The sequence below is a fragment of the Amphiura filiformis genome, chromosome 15, assembly GCF_039555335.1.
Source record: "Amphiura filiformis chromosome 15, Afil_fr2py, whole genome shotgun sequence".
Lineage (NCBI taxonomy): Eukaryota > Metazoa > Echinodermata > Ophiuroidea > Amphilepidida > Amphiuridae > Amphiura > Amphiura filiformis.
Genome location: NC_092642.1, coordinates 20230611 through 20250726, shown reverse-complemented (window position 1 = coordinate 20250726; position 20116 = coordinate 20230611). Strand labels below are relative to the sequence as shown.

Sequence of the window (20116 nt, the reverse complement as noted above, 5' to 3'; positions counted from 1 at the left end):
TTGTCAATATTGAACAAAATTGACAAATGGGGTATCAAAATGCGCGTAAATAAATCATCCTTCTTTTATGTTGAAATATTGTGAAAACAATTATTAGTTCTGAATCTATAGGCACCGGCGTGTCCAGGATCTTTTCCTGCGGGGGGCTCAGCCCTCTTTCAGATTTATGTGGGGGCTTGATGGCTAAAATCGCAAAAAACGGCTGATTTTACATGATTTTTAACAAAGTGCGGGGGGCTTCAGCACCCAAAGCTCCCCCCTGGACACGCCACTATAGGCGTATTTATAACAGCTGAGTTACTTGTTGTGCAGACTTTAGATTCTAGGCTCACAATGCCCATCTGCATCTGCTCCTTTAAGGCCTATTCAACGATTTGCTCGTTAGGAAACAACCAAATAAGGGCCGGCCCCTGCTTTAAGTTTTTAATTTCAAAATATCTAAGGGGACCGTTCACAAACACTTGTTGGGGGCTGATGCGAGGGGGGGGGGCTTTTTTGACCCTCTTAAGGGTGGCCCTGAAAAAAATGACCACAAATTTTCCCGGGAAAATTGAGTTTATTTGCTTTTCTATGGGGTTGACCCATAATTTTCATGTCAAAAAAAAAAGGGGGGGCCTGAAATTTTTGAGATCTCGAATTTTTTTTTGCATCAGGCCCCCCTAACAAGTGTTTGGGAACGGTCCCTAAAATGACAAATTTAATGACTTATTCGCAGTTATACCGTATGCAATTTAATAATCAATTTGTTTGCATCGCTGTGATCACTGAATAATAAATAAAATAATAAAATACATTTCGGAATTTATATAGCGCTTTTTCCAGAGGATTCAAAGCGCTGTAATTTCGCTGCGTGGTGAATCATCACAATCAGATCGCATCAACTAGGCTAGTTGCAGCCGAACCTGGCGCAAACCTATCCGCACTTAGATTGTAACATCCACCCATTTTCTGCAGCTCCCCAAATTCCATTGGGTGAAGGAAGTTCTTGATAACGAAACAACTAATCACCGATTCTGAAAGCAGAAGGAAACCGGAGATCCCGGAGAAAACCTGCGAGAGCGAGCATGGATCGGGATAAACCAAGTGCACATGAGTCCTTGGGCCGCGCCGGGCTTGAACCCGGGACCTCAGTCAGTAGTAGTAGTAGTAGTAGTAGTAGTAGTAGTAGTAGTAGTAGTAGTAGTAGTAGTAGTAGTAGTAGTAGTAGTAGTAGTAGTAGTAGTAGTAGTAGTAGTAGTAGTAGTAGTAGTAGTAGTAGTAGTAGTAGTAGTAGTAGTAGTAGTAGTAGTAGTAGTAGTAGTAGTAGTAGTAGTAGTAGTAGTAGTAGTAGTAGTAGTGGTGGTGGTGGTGGTGGTGGTGGTGGTGGTGGTGGTGGTGGTGGTGGTGGTGGTGGTGGTGGTGGTGGTGGTGGTGGTGGTGGTGGTGGTGGTGGTGGTGGTGGTGGTGGTGGTGGTGGTGGTGGTGGTGGTGGTGGTGGTGGTGGTGGTGGTGGTGGTGGTGGTGGTGGTGGTGGTGGTGGTGGTGGTGGTGGTGGTGGTGGTGGTGGTGGTGGTGGTGGTGGTGGTGGTGGTGGTGGTGGTGGTGGTGGTGGTGGTGGTGGTGGTCAGTGGTGGTGGTGGTGTAGTGGTGTGGTGGTGGTGGTGGTGGTGGTTGGTGGTGGTGGTGGTGGTGGTGGTGGTGGTGGTGGTGGTGGTGGTGGTGGTGGTGGTGGTAGTAGTGGTGGTGGTGGTGGTAGTAGTAGTAGTAGTAGTAGTAGTAGTAGTAGTAGTAGTAGTAGTAGTAGTAGTAGTAGTAGTAGTAGTAGTAGTAGTAGTAATAGTAGTAGTAGTAGTAGTAGTAATAGTAGTAATAGCAGTAGCAGTAGCATGTAATAGCATGCTTAGCAGCAGCAGCAGCAGCAAGCAACAGCAACAACAAGCAACAGCAGCAGTAATGTAGTAGTAGTAGGTAGGACTTCCCGCCTCTTATTTCAGGGGCACCCCTTCGATGACAGGTGATCTGTTGAAGGGTCCATACCAAAAAAAACCATTCATGTAGTTCGCAATAAAATAGTTTGCAGTGTACAAGATGCGTAACAAGTATTAGTTCATATCTTAATAGAACATGCAAATTGCAAAGCATGCAATGCACCTCTTTCAATATCCAACTCCCGGGATCCAACTAGAGCGATAACCGCACCATAGCTGAACCATGTGGCTTCGGCAGTATGTTGTGGTAGGCCTATAGTACCACCGTCACCCGGAGTCTGTAATGGACATAATCTCGAAATGCTACGAAGATATGACCGCCCGAGTGGTAAGAGGAAAACTAAGAATATAAAATAAACTAGAGCAACTGTGCCCTTTGCAAGGGCACGAGGTAAGTTAGGCGGATGACTGTGACGATCTGATCAAGCAGCAATACTGTGCTGGATAGTATTAATTTTAATAAGACTGTTTCATTAATTGCCGTTTTAATATAGGCCTACCTTGAAAACTTGACTTTTGACCTCTGTATGACCCCCTTAATGACCTTAAATTAATTTTAAATTATTTAAAATATGTTAAGAATGTCATAAGGATCATTGCATTTAAATTTCAGCTCAATTGAAGCATTTTGAAAACATGACCTTTGACCCCTTTATTGCCCCCTAATGACCTTAAATGAATTTTAAAATATTTTCCACATATTTAGAATGTCATAAGGATCATTGCATATAAATTTCAGCTCAATTGGAGCATTTTGAAAAACTTGACCTTTGACCCCTTTATGACCCTTTAATGACCTTAAATGAATTTTAAAATATTTATTAAATGTTTAGAATGTCATAAGGATCATTGCATTTAAATTTCAGCGCAATCTGAGCATTTTCGGTTAAAATGACCTTTTTTGACCCCTGTGACCCCTGGATGACCTCTGACGTTTGGAAATATTTTTATTATATTCTTTATGTTTTCCTCTTTCATATGACACCACTCATGGGGTCATACCTTCGTGGCATTTAGAGATATGTCCATTTCAGACCAAATGGTTAGTGAGTTCGTAAGCTAATAAGCTAGTAAGCTAGTAACTTAGTAAGCTAGTAACTTAGTAAGCTAGTAAGCTCTAGTAAGCTAGTAACATTCACTCATAGGCTGATACCATTTCATGGTTCAGCAAAAATCCAAAATTCTCTTATTCAATGCTGCGAGACCGCCCATCCCTAAATCAATTAACGCACAATTGTTACCGCTCAACACTGCTTGGATTCATCAAAATGGCGCTGCCCATAGCTGTAAACTTTCTTCATATCAACCACTATTTTTGCATTTAGGTTGAGTTTTAAGAATAAATCGATCCAATTTATGGATGTTTTATGGAGTGAAACGTATAATGTTAACTGTTAGATGAAAATTTCCCCTGACAAGACATGTATTCCTACAGCAAAGGCAAATATCGTCCCACACAAAATCGAGAGGTAAGCTTAAAAAAAAAAAAATAAATTAAAAATACACTGTCATGTCGGTCGGACATTCCGGCATTTACTTCCGAGATCCGGTTAGCAGTCGGGGTATACAATATAGGTATGACAGGGAAACCTCAGTCAACACATTTGCTAGTCAGTCAAAATGTAGGTATGACAGGGAAACCTCAGTTAACACATTTGTTAGTCAGTCAAAATGGCCTAAACCGGCAATACAAATTTAAGGAAACCTTCATAAATATGTTGTCTATACTTCACTTGACCCAAATATATGATTTTTTTGGTGATGAGAGACGAGTGGTTAGAGCATTGGACTCATGATCGTAAGGTTGTGGGTTCGAACCCCATCTCGGCCATTGCTTCTACTCAACAGACCCTAGTCTAGAGTAATCATTGTACCGTCCAAAATATGGACCATCAGGCTATGATGTTTCCAAATAGACGTAAAAGTTTGTAGAAATTGACCCTGTGTCAGCTTGGTGAAATGGTGATGGAAATCGCCCTGCCGAAGTTCCTCCGGGAGTTTCAATAAGACAGACAGACAGATCCCGTAATGCTGTTTTGGGGAATTTTGCTAGCAGAATCTTTTTGATGAAAGTCAATCTTTGACAAGATGTAACTTTGCTACGGAAAGTGCTATGACAAAAAGGTTTTCAGTGTTGGCTTTCTTTACTCAAGGGCTTTAATTTGATATATAAAATGATGCAGTTTGATGGCAAATTTGAATTCACCTGGCATACCTATACAATACACACATGTATTGTATACCCCGACTGCTAACATTAGACCCAGTTTTAACCACCGTTTATCAGTGGGAGCTGGTAGCCTAATGGATATGGCGTCCGTCTAGAGATCGGAAGGTCGTGGGTTCACAAGCGGCTACGGGACGACAGGTAACCTTGTCAATCAAACACTCACACTATTGTTCCCTCTCCGTGCATGTGACCGTTATCCACTCAATGACATCGATCGGAAGTCGGGGTCACGATACATTGATGATAGGCATCAATCGCAAACCATATGTCATGTCCGCAAGCAGCACGTGTCGGCTGCGGGGCATTACAATATAATATTAGGGCGGCCGCACTGTGCACAATATGCCGTCACGTAAATTGCAATGCACGGCTTGCATGTAGAAATCGCAAAATGACGATTTAAAAATCACGATTTCAGTAAGAAAAAAATAAGTTACAACAATATTCTTTTGGATTTAAGCTTACTAAATACCAACCTAACTATTCCTAAAACAATGATTTTCGTGGGTGCTATAGTATTCCTGGGGCATGAAGCTAAACTTGGCCATTTCGCTGTGCTTTCACGGAGCGCTGATTCACAATACACTGTGTACACGGCCACGCTACACAGGCACACGGCACCGCGGCGAAAACACTTCCGGGATTCGTTCTTTTTTCATGAATCCGACAGTGTGCGATAGTTTGGATACATTTGCCGGTAGTAGGTGTTTCTAGATGAAAGTGTAAGGTATCCCCAGGTCTTTCAATGATAAAAATTCGTTGAGCCGTTCCAAAGATACGATTTAATGAAAACTTCTTTAATATTTTTCCTAAATAAAACAAAAACTTAAAAATATAATTTTTATACCATTTTAAAGCTTGAAATGTCTAGAAAATAAATACATTTGGGATATTTTAATACAACAATTCGCACATGGTCGGAAACGCTGATTCATGAGGTGAACCAGGGTGAAGCGAACTCTCTGCTGACTGAAGCAGAAAATGGCGTCCGAGAAAGCGTTGCACGCATGGCGAGCGGTGAAAATGGCTGTAGAAGATTTGGTTTACAGCATGTTAGAAACGTCAAAAACTGACATTGAGAACGTATTAACAAAGAAAAAACGTCCAGGTGAGTAGATATTTCCTTGTTTATGTAGAATATTGTATAAAAAAACTGTAGACCTAGTTTTTGGAAGCTTATCATGGCCATGGGTGACCCGCATTGCCGTAGATTTTTTTTTTTAGATCATGTTGATAAAACTGAACGGAAACTTTCTGATTTATAAACTTCCAAAATAATTTATTACTTTCACCACCTTTTGAAAGTGGAAATAATTTCTTTCAAATCTGAAAAATAATAATATTAGTCGATGAAACTGCTCAATTTAAGAAATATCCCACCAATTTCGATTGATCATCAAAATTTTTTTTTTCAATTGTGTTTACATCATTCACATGGCATGCCAAGCACGTCGTTCCACTTTGGGCGATACCATTATTGACGGGTATGACATTTTATAATATGAATATTATGAGTATTTGAGAATTATTCTATAGTAGATTTCCACTATTTTGTTTAACTTATTTGATTTTAAACTTAATCTCATGGCTAGTGAGCATCTTTTGTGATAAATATTGACAGACAAATATTTTGTAATGAAACATATTTACAATAAATTATAATTTGAATATATACACCCCTATATTGGGTAATGGAGTAATCAGCAACTTTAAATGATACCATTTACCAGCTGGTTGTTGAAAACATTGAAAAATGTTTTAGGAAATATCAATAGCTTGTTGTTAATGATATTAATTAATTATTTATTTATTTATTTATTTGTTTATTTATTTATTTATTTATTTATTTATTTATTTATTTATTTATTTATTTATTTATTTAATGTTAAAGTACAAAGAAGTTACCAGTCTTTAAAAAAAAAGATAGTGAAAACTACTCAATAGTTTAATGTGCAATTTGCTATTTTATTTGTTTATTTTATTTATTTACATTGATTGAAAATAATTCATAGTGACACTTCATCAAATTTGCATATGCTACTGCAATTTTTGAGTGGTATTATACTGTTAGTATTAAGTTTGTTTTCATTTAAATTATGAATTAAATTGTAAAATATTTCGACAAAGAATGATATGACATTTAATATGAGGAAAAAAAAAACATACTTACCAGGTTACAGTGCTTACCTACCGGTACCTTTTTATTGGCATAATATTTGGATGTAAAATGAAGCACACACACACAGATTTGCAGTAAATTTTATTAATTTGAAAAAATGAAAGAAACCACGCATGCAGAACAGATATTTGGACAATTTAAATGTTTACATTTTAATGTACTTGTATACAAATCCTAACAACACACAATAATACAACTTAAAATATACAGGCCTGTAAAAATGTCATGTTCAATATTATTACTTCCGACATCCTACTGGTTAAATACTAGTTTAAAACTCCTGTATTTCCTTTCTTTCCCTCCCAGGGTTACTGCAAAGCAACTTTAAAATTACTTATGCATGGGTGTTCATCCTTGATACAAGTATCCGCAGTAGGGGTTGGACGGTGACACACACATTGCCAGAATGTCTTCTCGTCTTGGATCCATCAGCTGTAATTCCAAGCAGATTGACCTCTCTTCTTGCCAAAACAAAGAAGTTGTCTGAATCCTGTCAGAATGATGCTTCAGTGTTGGACAAAGTGGCAGTTCAGCTATACCCAGCAGATACCAATATCATTGGCAGTGAATGTGAAAAAGCTGGCGTCTTCAAAGAGTCCTTAGAAGAACCTCAAGTACCCCCCAAAGTATTGACTGAGATGATGGTGTTTGAACTAGATAAGTATTGCAAGAAGCAGAGATGTTCTGAGACAATTCTACTCCAATGGCTTAAGAATCTTCTTGGACATGAAACATCAAACATCAATGAATCGACACTGATGTCAAGAATTGCAACTTTGAGAAAGAAGAAAGAGAATGCAGATCACCGCAGGCAGAAGGCAATTCTTGAAGAAATGTCACAGACTCTATTCCTCCTACCCAGACAAAATGCACCAACAAGTTCTAATGAAAAATTACCGCAAACAAATTCAAAAGAACTAAAGCAAGTCAAACAGCAAAAGAAAAACCTTGAAAGAGAGAAAAGGGTACTACAGAATGATCTCAAAGACACTGATAAACTGCTGGCAAAAACTTGGAAAGAAAATTTGAAACAATCTGCTATCATTGACAAACAAGATAAGAAAATCACTGACACTAATAAGTTACGAAAAAATCTTCGTGAGAAAAAAGAGAAACTCGAAAACCAGGAAAGTAGGTGTAGAGCTAGAAATGTTGACAGGAGGGAAGCCACAGCACAAACAAAAATTAAAACTTTGGAAAAGAAGTTGGAAGTTGCCAAAGCAGCTCTTCAGAAACAGCTGGACATAACAAACAAAAGACTAGAAAATAAAAGAGATGATAAGGTGAAAGCTTCTCAATCAAGAAAGTATTTCAGGAAGAAAACTGAGAATCTTGCTTCAAAACTATCTGGTATCATCACTTCAGAAGACTATGAAATGTTAAATACAAAGTACAAACAACTACAAGATGATTTCAAGTCACTCCAAATAAAACTTTTTGAAAAAGAAATGGAGCTTGACCACCTGAGAGAGAGAAATCAACCGGTATTAAGAGAAGGTGGACGAAGTGGAGTATCATGTGCTTATTCAAATGATATTCGCGACTGCTATATGCGCCTTGCCAGTCTTGGTGTTTCAGCTAAGAAAATGGGGAAGGTCACTGTTGCAGTTTTAAGAACTATGGCACACTTTGATATCACAGAAAGCGATCTACCCAAAGAAACTTTCAGTAAACAAATACCCACAGAAGCAAATGTGATATCTACCATTCAGGTTGCAGATGAAATGAAACAGTGTAAAATGCCACGCTCCACAGTGATGGAACAACAAGGGATGGGGTCAAGGTTGTTGACTTTGAGGTAACAGTGGGGGCTGACCAAACTAGAACTGTAGGGATAACTGAGGTTGCAAAGGGTGATGCAGACACTCAACTCAGTACTCTCTTGTTCAATCTAGAAAAGCTAGTAGCAGTCACAAATGAGGATGATATGTCACAAGAAGAACAAAAGAGAAAGCAGAATGAACTCTTGGTTAAACTAAAGAACACCATGGGAGACCAAGCGGCCACCTAAAAATCCTTCAATGCGAAGCTAGAATCTTACAGGAAGGAAATAGTTCCTGAAATTGTAGATGGCTGGGATGAACTTGATGTTGAAGTGCAGGACCAGATGTCATCCATGAATCATTTTTACTGTAATCTCCATATCTTAATTGGTATGGCAACATACTGCGACAATGGATTGAAAAAGCTTGAGGACAATGTGTGGTCCCCCAAATATGGCCCTCTTGGTGCAGAGGCAAATCCAGATTTACAAAATACAGATGGGACATATAAATATAAGACGGGGGGTTCCGCAACACAGCGTTTAACCAGAACTGCATGCGAAGCTTTAGCTCCAGGTGGAAACCAGCAGGCCAATGGAATTGGGAAATTTAAAACTTACAGGGAACTTAAGAATGTTGCAAAACTGAAGATGGGTTCATTTCGCGCTAATAGGTTTAACTGCCTCTTTGATCGTGCTGCTGGCGTGTATTATCATCGAAACCACATAACAGACGCTATTGGTGATGGATTTATTGATTGTTCAACAAATAATTTGCTGAAAGCAGTTTTAGAAGATTCCAAATCGCTACCATTGCTTGCAGGTATACGCGCATTAGGGATTTTGCACAAACACTTGACTGAGCCGTATTGGCGTCTTTGTGAGCACCGGAATGTACGAATTGTGGATTTTGGACCTTATATCCAAGACTTGTACAAAACTTTGGATGGTTGGAAGTCTGATGCAAGTGCACTCATGAGTAGCGAGTTTTCACCACTGTTCATACTTCCTGATGGTGAAATAATTGAACCAATCAAGGATGAGGTCTTCTTTGAACTGTATGCTAATCCAAGTAATGAAATGGACATCATGACGAAGGAGGCATTAGAAGTTATGGCTGCAGAGATGATGATATTGTTAAAGAGGCGATTTGTCGACCAACTTGAAGGACAATTCAGTGGCACCATACCTCAGCATGTACAAGAGGAAACCCAGCACACAATGAAAACAAACAAAAGAGGGGAGAATGACTTTGGATACTGGGCACATGTGAAAGAAAGCAAACCAACACAATCTGATGTAAATATAGAGGGTACAGCAATGTTTTCCCTGAACTACACCGACAAATATCTAGACCATCTACGGAAAAAGGAACCGTTGAAATACATCCACATCATCAAGCAAGGAAGACGCCTACGTCGTAAAGTGCAGAAAATGTACCGCGCACGTGCCACCATGAACAAGACATTACAAGAGAAAGAAATGATGGCAAAACATGCAGACCACCAGAGGAAATTAGCAAAAAGAACTGAATTAATACAATCCCAAAAGAAATTTATCAATGAAAATGGCGGAGAATGCAAAACTCCAGAAGACGTGTCCAAATTTGCTGATCAGTTTCAAACAAAGACAGCCAAACGGGAAGCTCTTAACATTCTCATGCAATACATCAAACATAAACATAGGCGATTCATTAAAACACTAAGCAAGGAAAACAAATCACTTGCTACTGTTGGAAGGAAGAGCCCTGAAAACATTGTGAAAGACATCAGCAAGCTTCTGACCATTATTAATGAAAACCCAATGAACCTAAATAATGCGCATCGGCCATCAGCAACTCCGCAGTCCTTGGATGAATTAAAAAAATCCATTTTGGACAAGTCTTTGGCAAATGATAGTTCTAATGCTGTGATGGTTGGTACCAACAAGTCAACATCCACACAAGCGGAGACGCAGATGACAAGCAGTTCCGAAAAAGAAATTGTAACATCTGAATCAGAAAGTGACAGTGACACCTCCAGTTCTGAAGACAGTGAAGATTCTGAAGGCAGTGACAGTTCTGAAGGCAGTGACAGTTCTGAAGGCAGTGACAGTTCTGAAGGCAGTGACAGTTCTGAAGACAGTGATAGTGACTCCACAAATGAACCACCAAGGAAGAAGGCTAAAATTATGCCCTGGAAGAGGGGGGATTATATTATTACTGCATGGCCTGTGTACAACAACTGGTTCCCAGGCATAGTAAGTTCGGTGATTAGTACCGAGTTGGCCGTAGTAAAATATTTCATCCGCAGTATGAACAAAAATAACATTTTTGTTTGGCCTAAGGAAGATGACATCCAGAGTACTCATGCTAGTCAAGTTTTATCTTTTAATGTGGACATGCTCCCATCAAGTAACCTCCGGTATCACGAACTTAATAAAGACATTGCAAATGACATGGACAACAAATATGCTTCATTGAACAATTGAACTATTGAAATGAACCAGAATATATCACACTTAAAAGGTGAGCACCAAAGTTATTGAGAATCTTGTTTACACATCACTTACATGTAGGCCTACATTTTTAGTTTTATATTGAGGTCAAAAATGATTTAAAAATATATGGTACAATCAACATGTTTCAAATGTTGCTTGCTATCTCTTCAGAACTGAAAATTGTACACATACATGTACGTGATGATACATTGTATTTGTGAACAAGATTCTAATTTTATAATATGAATTTTGATGAAAATGTTTATGTATTGTGTTGCACAAGTCACATTATAATTATTTTGTATAATTTCTAATGTACTCAGGTACCATACATATTGCCTAACCATCACCTGTATTGTGATAATATCCTTGTGAGCTTGAGCATTTATACTATGCAAATTATATGCAAATTAGTTGTCAATTGACTTGCCATGTAGCCAAAAGTCATACTTCTGTTCACCCTATGTTAAATTTGATTATTCCATTGTGTTCAGCACCCCCCAAAACCCCTATAATATAGGTATTTTTCAAATATCTGGTATATTAAGGGACTTATGAGCTTTTCGCATATTTAATTAGCTCGACTTAGTCAAATTACTGGAGAAGCCAGTTTGCGGATGCTCAATTTTTCACAAAAGTGCAAATTCAAGGTCCATTTTTTTAAATGGGATTCAAAAACAGTTTGTGCACTATTTTTTCTTGGTTTATGTATTTCATATATTACATTCATTTCAAATAAGAGGTTTTTAAGGCCTTATAGGCTAAATTATAGGCCTTCGGAAGCGTAAAATCATCAAAACCGCCATTTTGGCCAATTTGGTGAAAAATGGCGTTTTGCAAACTTTAATTGACCATAATTGAAAACGCTTTGACCAATTTGAACGATTTAAATTGCGTTTTTCATATTTTTTGCAGAATTTTCAGAAAAAACAACTAAGAGCATTTTCTGAATATGTTTAAAAAATGGTGTGTCCCCCCTAATAATATAATATAATATAATAAAATAAAATATAATACCGGGTAAAATAAAATGTCATGTCCGCAAGCAGCACGTGTCGGCTGCCGGGCATTACAATATAATATAATATAATATAATAAAATAAAATATAATACCGGGTAAAATAAAATAAATATAATATAATATAATAAAATAAAATATAATACCGGGTAAAATAAAATAAAATAAATAAAATAAAATATAATACCGGGTAAAATAAAATAAATATAATATAATATAATAAAATAAAATATAATACCGGGTAAAATAAAATAAAATAAAATAAATAAAATAAAATAAAATTTTATTTTTTATACTTTTGTAGATAATTGTATTGAAATTAATAAAGAAATACGAAGAAAAGATGAAGAAAAAAGGAAAGGAAGAAGTCCATGAAATCAAGAAGAAAAGAACCATATATTTTTGAAGAAACAGACAGAAAGAAAAGGTGAAAAGAAAAAGAAAATCTATATAAAAAAATGACTTGTTTTATAAATTATTTAGATTTTCTACATATAAAACAGTCACTGTTGACGTTATCCCAACATCAACAGTGATGTTGATGCTTTCTGGAAATATTTCACTGCTGAAGTCTGAGAAATAAAGCAGAGGTAAAAGAAAATCTAAATTAAAATAAAGAAAAGATAATTTATACAGAAGGAAAAACTAGTGGAATAGCAAATGAAAGAGGAGAGAAAGAAACGTTTGAGAAAGAAAATAAATCGGGCAAATTAGGCCCTAGTTCAACAAAATGAATAAAGAAAAAAAAAAAATAACAACATAAAAACATGAAAGAACACTGAAATACATCGGGTCTATAATAAATGAATTAAGTATTATATAAAGAAAAACAGTAGGCCTATAGACAAAGTAAAATAGGCAAATTAAGCAAATGAAAAAGGAAATAAAGGGACAAACTGAGATAAAGTAAATATTTCGAATGAATAGAGAAATATGAAGAAAAAATGCAGCAAATGCGTACAAAGAAATGAATAAATAGAAAAAGATTAGAATAAGAACGAAAAGAATTACATAATTTTGAAGAAAAGGAAAAAAAATCTCCTGATGAGAAGAATAAAGAAAATGAAAGGGAGGGAGAAAGAAGAAAATAAAGTGTGTGCCTAACAAAGGAAAGCAATAATGATGAGAAATAAAACAAAGAAAAATCCACATGATCAGAATATTTTGTATTATTAATATTAATTTATTATTATTAGACACAGTGCGCTACTACAATGCTAGCGTCGGTCCAAAAAATTAGCTTCTACCCGGCCTGTGCCTGCTGCATCACAGGGGCGCATGGTACTCCATAATATCAATATTGGGTCAATCGATCAATTAGATGTCGATTGACAGGATAGCGGTCAACGGATTACTGCGTGACAACAATAGCTTGTCGTCCCCTAGCCGCTTGTGTGGGTTCGATTCCCATGCCGGCATATTCCCTTGCTTTTTTTTTTCAAGTTGGGTTGTGTACCGGTAGGGATTTGTATTTATTTGTTGTCATGTTTAATTGTAACACTTTTGATTGGTAAACTGTTCATTCTTTCTTATTAAATATATTCAGTTTCCTCTTGTAGCGAGCAATCGTTCCCCATTGTGTTTATTTGTTCTTGTGCAGGATGCGTATCCCCATTACCTACTTTATTTATACTTCATTATTTAAGCAACTGAACCCCAAAATGGCGGTTATGGTATAATTTCCTTTAAAATCAGTAATAATTTGTACAATAATACTGATTTGAGAGGGCATTTCAACAGCAGAAACAGCCATCAGTTGCGTGCTGATGTTTCGTTCGCCAGAGCCGCCATTTTGGATGATTAAATCAGATTGTATGAGAGCAGTATATTGTTTTCAATCATTGTGCAGCGGGAGCGGGATGTAGATTTGCGCGAATCAGGGATTCTCGCAAAATTTCTCTTGCGAGAATCCAAATGGATTCACCCGCACTGCCACGGATTTCTAGGCCTGAAACAGGAAGCCAGTGCAAGGAAGCAGCATCTGTTCTGCTTCCAACTAATACTGATGTTGCGGCATTGTGCTGTAAACGTGAGAGTTTTGGCATATCCTTGCTGATTCATAACAATTCATAACATCTGAAATGTTATTGTTATCATAGTGTGTTTGGATGTGATTCCCATATTATTTAAGAAAAAGAGGATTATGTAAATAATATTGTCCATTTACTTACATTAAATTATTAATCCACATTCAGTGCTGTGTATGAGGCTCAATTGAGCACCATATTTCTCAGAATTGCATCCAGTAAAAAAAAACCTTGACAAATGACACCATATTTATATCATATTTTATGTTAATTTAAAAGTACAATTTTGACATGATCTGGGTTTTGTAGGAAAGGTCATATTGAGCAATATACTTTATGCACCCTTCCTCCTACCAGGACTAGCAAGGCCAATTAGCCTTGACCAACTTGCAAAGTGGTACTGAGGAGGGATCTTTATTATCTTTCATGTATTTGACCTAGCAAGGTTGAATAATGTGGGTGACCATCACAAATGTGGGGCGGCCAAATTACAAATATATGCCCAAATTGAAATAAAGATATTTAGAAAAACATAACAAATTTCTCAAAAAAGTGGGGTGCCATGGCATCCCGGCCGCCCGCTTGCTACTGCCCTGTTTAATGCAACTATCAACACAATGTAGAACCTCAAATGCCTAATCAAAACCATGCAAGTTTGAGACATTTAAAGACCCATTCAGTGATCCCAGTACAAGTGTAAAAAAATTAGAATTATTTATAAATTGCTTAAAAGTGAAGGATAAGTCATTCAAATTGTCATTTTGTATTTTTGAAATGACAAATTTGGCAAAAAATGAAGAAAACAGCTGTACTGACCAAGTTGAAGCCCCATTCAAATACATGTAGCTAATTTAGATACTGTCAGTATCTAAATTACAGATTCGTGTAAAATGTCTTTACATGTATTTTGTCATAAATACATGACTTTCGACTGAACCACTCACAGGCTATCTTAGCACATCTAGATGACAATGACAAATGTACCAAAATCTGAATTTGGATGATTTTTACGATCATCTGGATGAGAAAATCACTGAATGGGCCTTTAACTTGATGTCTGAATAGCCATGGCCAAAATCAGGGAAAACTTGTCCAATAATTATAAGGTCCAAATTTTTCACATTAAACTGTTCAAAACAGCCCAAAAAGTACACTTTTTTAGGAAGGTAAAGCGGTCCACATATTGAACATTTTGCACCCCCCAAATAATCCTGCATGGGCCTCGCAGGAACACTGGCGTGCATGCATAGGTAGGGGTGCATGGCAAAACACCTGCAAACCAGGATACACACCCATTTTCACATTTAAATCATGCGCCTCTCTGCAATGGGAGACTGTCATCAGTTCAAGGAGGTCTGCAAATGTCAAATGCATGTATTATGCATTTGCGAGCTACGTCCTCTATCGTATACGTGATATAATGTTCACAGTTGCTAGGTAAAATTTCCTAATACCGTACACACAAAAAATGTGGGTCATTCGGTGAGAGATTATCAGAAATTTGTGTCAAATTCTTGAAAAATGGGGGTCTTTTGGTGACAGGAAAACAAAAAAGGTGGTCATTGACAGGGTTATAGCCATACCGGTCGGCGCTGGTCGGGGGTAACAGGCACGAACCGTCACTAAAAAGCTATAACCCTGTTTCAGTTTCAGTTTCGGTTGTCGTCGGTAGGGTAGACAAATTGTCCACATTTTGCCAACTTCATTTCGCCCTGGTCATTGAGTGAGAGGGAGTTCAGTAAAACAAAAAAGGAGGTCATTAGGTGAGAGGGAGTTGAAAAATGCCTGGGGAAAATAGGGGTCAATATGGTTGCATGTCATGCAGGATACATGTCAAACAAGTGTTTTGTTGTGATCATGAAGACTTTGCAATGAATGTTTATAGTGTCAATTTATTTATTTGCTTTGATGTGCTGTGTTATTGAGTATTGCTTGCTTGCCCTATATATCTGTTATTGTTTTGTGCTTGCTTGTTGTAGGTCAGTCCATTTGGTGCACAGTTTAGTTTGAATGCTCAAGCCACTGGAGTTGTCAGTGACAGACCAGGACAAAAACAGGTAGGTATCATAAGGATCAGGGTTCACAGGTTTTCGTAGCAGGTGGAAAAAAATTGAGGTTTTAGCCATGGTTTTAACCACTTGGCAAATACATTTTTTGCCAGTTTTTGTCAGCAAAAATTGGGAAATTTAACTGAATAGTTCACTTTTTTCATCTCAAAACAAATTATTAAGTTACAAAGATCATCTTTATTTTGTGGCCCTTGTTAAGTACTGTAGATGAGCTGAAAATTGCTCTCCTGTGGGATGTGATAATTTGGTGCCATAGATATTTTTTTGACATTGGCGGATGGAGGTTGGGGTAAAAGATATGTGAAGTAGAGTAATGGAGCTCCCAGAATAACTTTCATGGAACAAAACAAATGTATGTGAAGCACATGGGTGGTGCTGGCCAGGCTAGCGATTCCTTGGGTATATACGATTGCACCATGGCATCACATGGGATGGGTGCATGCGCAGTGATTTGATTTGGAAAGTTTTAGTGGGTTAAGGTCTTTCATCAAATTACTTCACATAGTCTTTAGCTACATTTTGATTTCTTCTTGGCAACACTTAAAAAAGTACAAAGCTCACTGAAAACAAATGCTGTCCCTATATTATAAACCTCAAGAGGTGAAAAGGAGGAAAAGGTATAACCTGTAAAAATAATGTTATTTATGTTGAATGAAAGAATAAACTCCATTGTTCCTCATAATTCAATCTCAATTCCAAACCTTTTAACCCCTATTTTCCTGGTACCATAATTCATGATTAATGTGCCAGGTACATGGCTTACTCTCTTTTCCAGAAAAATACAGTACTGATTTTTTTGGATTAAAAAATATTATCCTGTTTTGCAAAATGAAATACAGCTTTATCTTAATCCTTTAGTTAGTTCTAACTGGCAATAAAAGTCAAATTTTAATAGTTTTCGTACAATTTCAGTCAAAGACTTGGCACAAGTCTTAGCATTCAAAATTTGGAATATATAGGCTATGAGTTTGCTCTTAAATTTAATATTTTATGTTTAAATAGCTTTAAAAGCATTTAAAATTGCATTTTTTGTTGCAAAAATGAGAATGCATAACATGAAATTAGTCTTAGTTGTTTTTTTTAGATTAAAAAAAATATCCTGTTTTGCAAAATGAAATATAGCTTAATCTGGCAATAAAAGTCAAATTTTAATTGTTTTACAATTTGAGGTGAATTGGGCCAAAAACATGCAAATTTGGAATATAGGCTATGAGTTTGCTCTTAAATTTAATATTTTATGTTAATTAGCTAGAAAAGATATTAGAAATTGCAATTTTTTTTTTCAAACATCAGAATGCATAACATGAAATTAGTCTCAGTACAAGTCTTTGGGCTTGACCGTCACACCATACAAAAACACACTAAAAATGCATGTTTTTAGCCCTTATTTCCAAAAATTGGCAAAATATAAAAATTAAGATTTAGGAAATAGGATTTAGCTATGTTTTAGTTGGCAAAACAAGGTAATATTTTTTTATTCCAAAAAATTAGTGCTGTATTTTTTCTGGAATAAGGGGTACACATACACCACAATCTGGATGTTACATGTATTTCACAGTGCAGATGCAGACATAGGCCAGTCCTGGGGAAACTAGGGCAGGGCAAGACCTCTTAATAATCTAATTAGTATGGGTGACCTGTTTAAAGTGTGTGAAATAAGTGCAATATTGAAATAAATATTCATATTTTCTTTGTATGGTATCTGTCTAAAAAGTACTAACTTCTTATCATCTGAAATTAAGTGACTTAATTTGCTTTTGTGTAAATGTTTTAAATTGTTTCATTTCTTTCTCTGCCTCATCCTGTGTTGGACATTATTATTTAATACATTCCATCTCCTCCCTTTTACCTTATTATTTTGTCTTCATTACTTCACTATTTTCCTTGGGAGTATGGAGGGGAGAGAGGAGGGTTCAGCCTTCTAAGAAAAGGACATTATCAAATGTCAGTTTGTTCCACAGATGAATGGGTAAAAGTATCCAAGAAGTCCAAATTGAAAAGGGAAATTAACAACATGGACCACTTTATCATATAAATAAAACTGTTCAAAATAGCCCTCAAAAGTTATCTTTTAGCATACAAGTGATTTTCTTGGGGAAAAGGTCTACATTTTGGAAATTCAGCACCTCCCCTAAAAAATCCTGCATTCTTGTAAAATAGCCAAAATTTAGTTTTCCCAAAATTGTACAAAATTTTGATAAAGATTGGCAAGTTAACTAGTAGTGATGTGGTCGGCACCGTTTTTTATTGTCGACATGTCGATATAATTCGTATACCGACGTCGACAGTGTGTCGACATAAAAAAAATTCTAAAAAAAAAAAAATAATTTTTTTTTTTTTTTTTTTAAATTTTCAAAAAATATTTTTGGCCAGAAAATCAAGTTATAGGCCCAAACTGACTTGTTATTCAAGGTTGGAAACCAGAGAAATACTGCTACTCAAAAAAAAAAAAATGCCAATTTTTTTTTTACAAATTTGAAAAAGTTGTACATTTGAATTACTTTTGTTTCTATTGAACAGCTAGCAATGCATACTAATTCAATGTGTCCCTGACTGTTCAATAGAAGCAAAGGTAATCAAAATGTACAAGTTCATCCAACTTTGTAAAAAAAAAATTGGCATTTTTTTTTTTTTAGTAGCAGTATTTCTGGTTTCCAACCTGAATAACAAGTCAGTTTGGGCCTATAACTTGCTTTTTCTGGCCAAAAATTTTTTGAAAAAAAAAAAAAAAAAAAAAAAAAAAATTTTTTTGTCGACATGATTTTTTGATGTCGACATGTCGGCATACGTGCCGACGTCGACATTATGTCGACATAAGGCATGTCGACCACATCACTATTAACTAGTAATGGATGTTCAGAGCTCACAGAGCAGTGTGTTTCTCATCTTTTTTTGGCACATAAAGTGTGACAGTTTTTAATTTAGTATTAGGTGAGAACACCATGGTCATTCTAGAGTATAGCCAGACAAGGGGAAAAGACAGATACATATAGGATGGAAAGAAGGAAGGAGCAATTTTGCCACTCCCATAAGCTGAGATAAGGAGAGATATTGTGCAGCGTTCAGGAAATGTTTTAAGATAACAAAATATAGAATACATTCAAACAGACATTTGAGCTCATGTACAAACAGATAATATTTAATCATCCAATACCTATGATTTAATATAAGCTGTCTCGGTAGTTTCTCTTAATTGCATAATCATAGGTGATCATTGCATTGATAATGATGTTGAGCTGTTGGTCAGACATGAAGAAAACTTAAATAAAATGAACAAACAAATATGATGTAAGACCAAAAAATGTTTGGTTACCCTTAGAGGGCGACGGAAAAAAATTAGAAATTTCGGGTTGGGTTTTTTTTTTTCAATCACTTTTTTTGAAAGAATCCTTAAATTTGAACAGTATCAAGGACATTTTATATTTGCTATTTGATTAAAAATGCATATTTGATTAAAAACAAGATCAAGAATTATTATTTCCATTTAAATTAAGTCCAAAAACGCATACTAAAATGATCAAGCATTTGTCAATACCAGCCTTTTCAAAATGGAGGGAAAATGGCAGAAGCCCCATGAAAAAAAAAAAAAAGAAAAAAAAAAAAGAATCGACCTACTGACACTCCAAATTTTTATCTTGGAAGGGCAACCAAACAATTTATTTTTTAGCCTAATCATGACTGACGTTAAAGAACTTCTGCAACTTGAGATATTGTGTGTCAACATTCTGGGATGGGTAACATCTGCCGGGAACATCTGTTCATTCTGTTGGCACAAAATCCTGGCATTCATCACTGTGTGGACAGTGGTGGTCATTTAGTTAGAGGGAGGGGAGAAATGTCATTCTCTTTTAAAATTCAGTTTCAGCTGTAAAGTCTTCAATCCTACAACCAGGGCCTTAGCTAGGATTTGACAAGTGCCTGTCATTTTCACCAAAACTTCCTGTCCAAAATTTAACCCTGAAAACATAAACCAGACCTCTGCCACTTATGGGGGTTCAATCAGTTCAAATAGCTGTTGCAACATCAATCTGATCTTGTTTTGAGTTCACAGAACTTATTCAAGCATTATTTTTAGAATTTAGCATATGTCACAGCCATTAATTTTGCCTGTCCCAGGAGCAAACTGCCTGTCCAAAATGATTGTGGATGGGTGGCTAGCTAACACCCTGCCTACAATTTATCCAAATGATAATTAGCCCAAGCCTGAAACTGATTTAATCCTTTTGTGAATGATAACTAAAAAAAAAGCTGCAATAAAATTGACAAGTTACTCTGAATCCCCACCCCTTTTTGCCAAATGAACATGAATAAAGCAAAGTATACTTTGATTAAAGTGAGTCGTCACATTTTTCAATCACAATGTGTCAAGTTCAACTTATTGTTGGC

At 36.4% G+C, this 20116-nt stretch overlaps 2 protein-coding genes across 4 annotated transcripts in view; both read left to right on the top strand.

Moving 5' to 3' along the window:
• The first annotated feature begins 3219 nt into the window (after window positions 1-3219).
• The window catches only part of LOC140171371 (leucine-rich repeat-containing protein 49-like), a 48568-nt gene continuing 31671 nt past the window's right edge, over window positions 3220-20116 (top strand). For 2 of the 3 annotated variants that reach the window (XM_072194612.1, XM_072194611.1), the window contains exons 1-2: window positions 3220-3436; window positions 15641-15718. In XM_072194612.1, coding sequence (XP_072050713.1) covers window positions 3389-3436; window positions 15641-15718 — 126 coding nt within the window. In that variant the 5' untranslated portion in view covers window positions 3220-3388. The remainder of the gene's footprint in view (window positions 3437-15640; window positions 15719-20116) is intronic. The other variant, XM_072194613.1, reaches the window with a different exon arrangement.
• On the top strand, window positions 5179-10787 carry LOC140171978 (uncharacterized). The gene is given in 3 exon segments (XM_072195326.1): window positions 5179-5305; window positions 6683-8110; window positions 8113-10787. Coding segments are annotated over 3 exon segments (4050 nt in total). The 3' UTR covers window positions 10608-10787.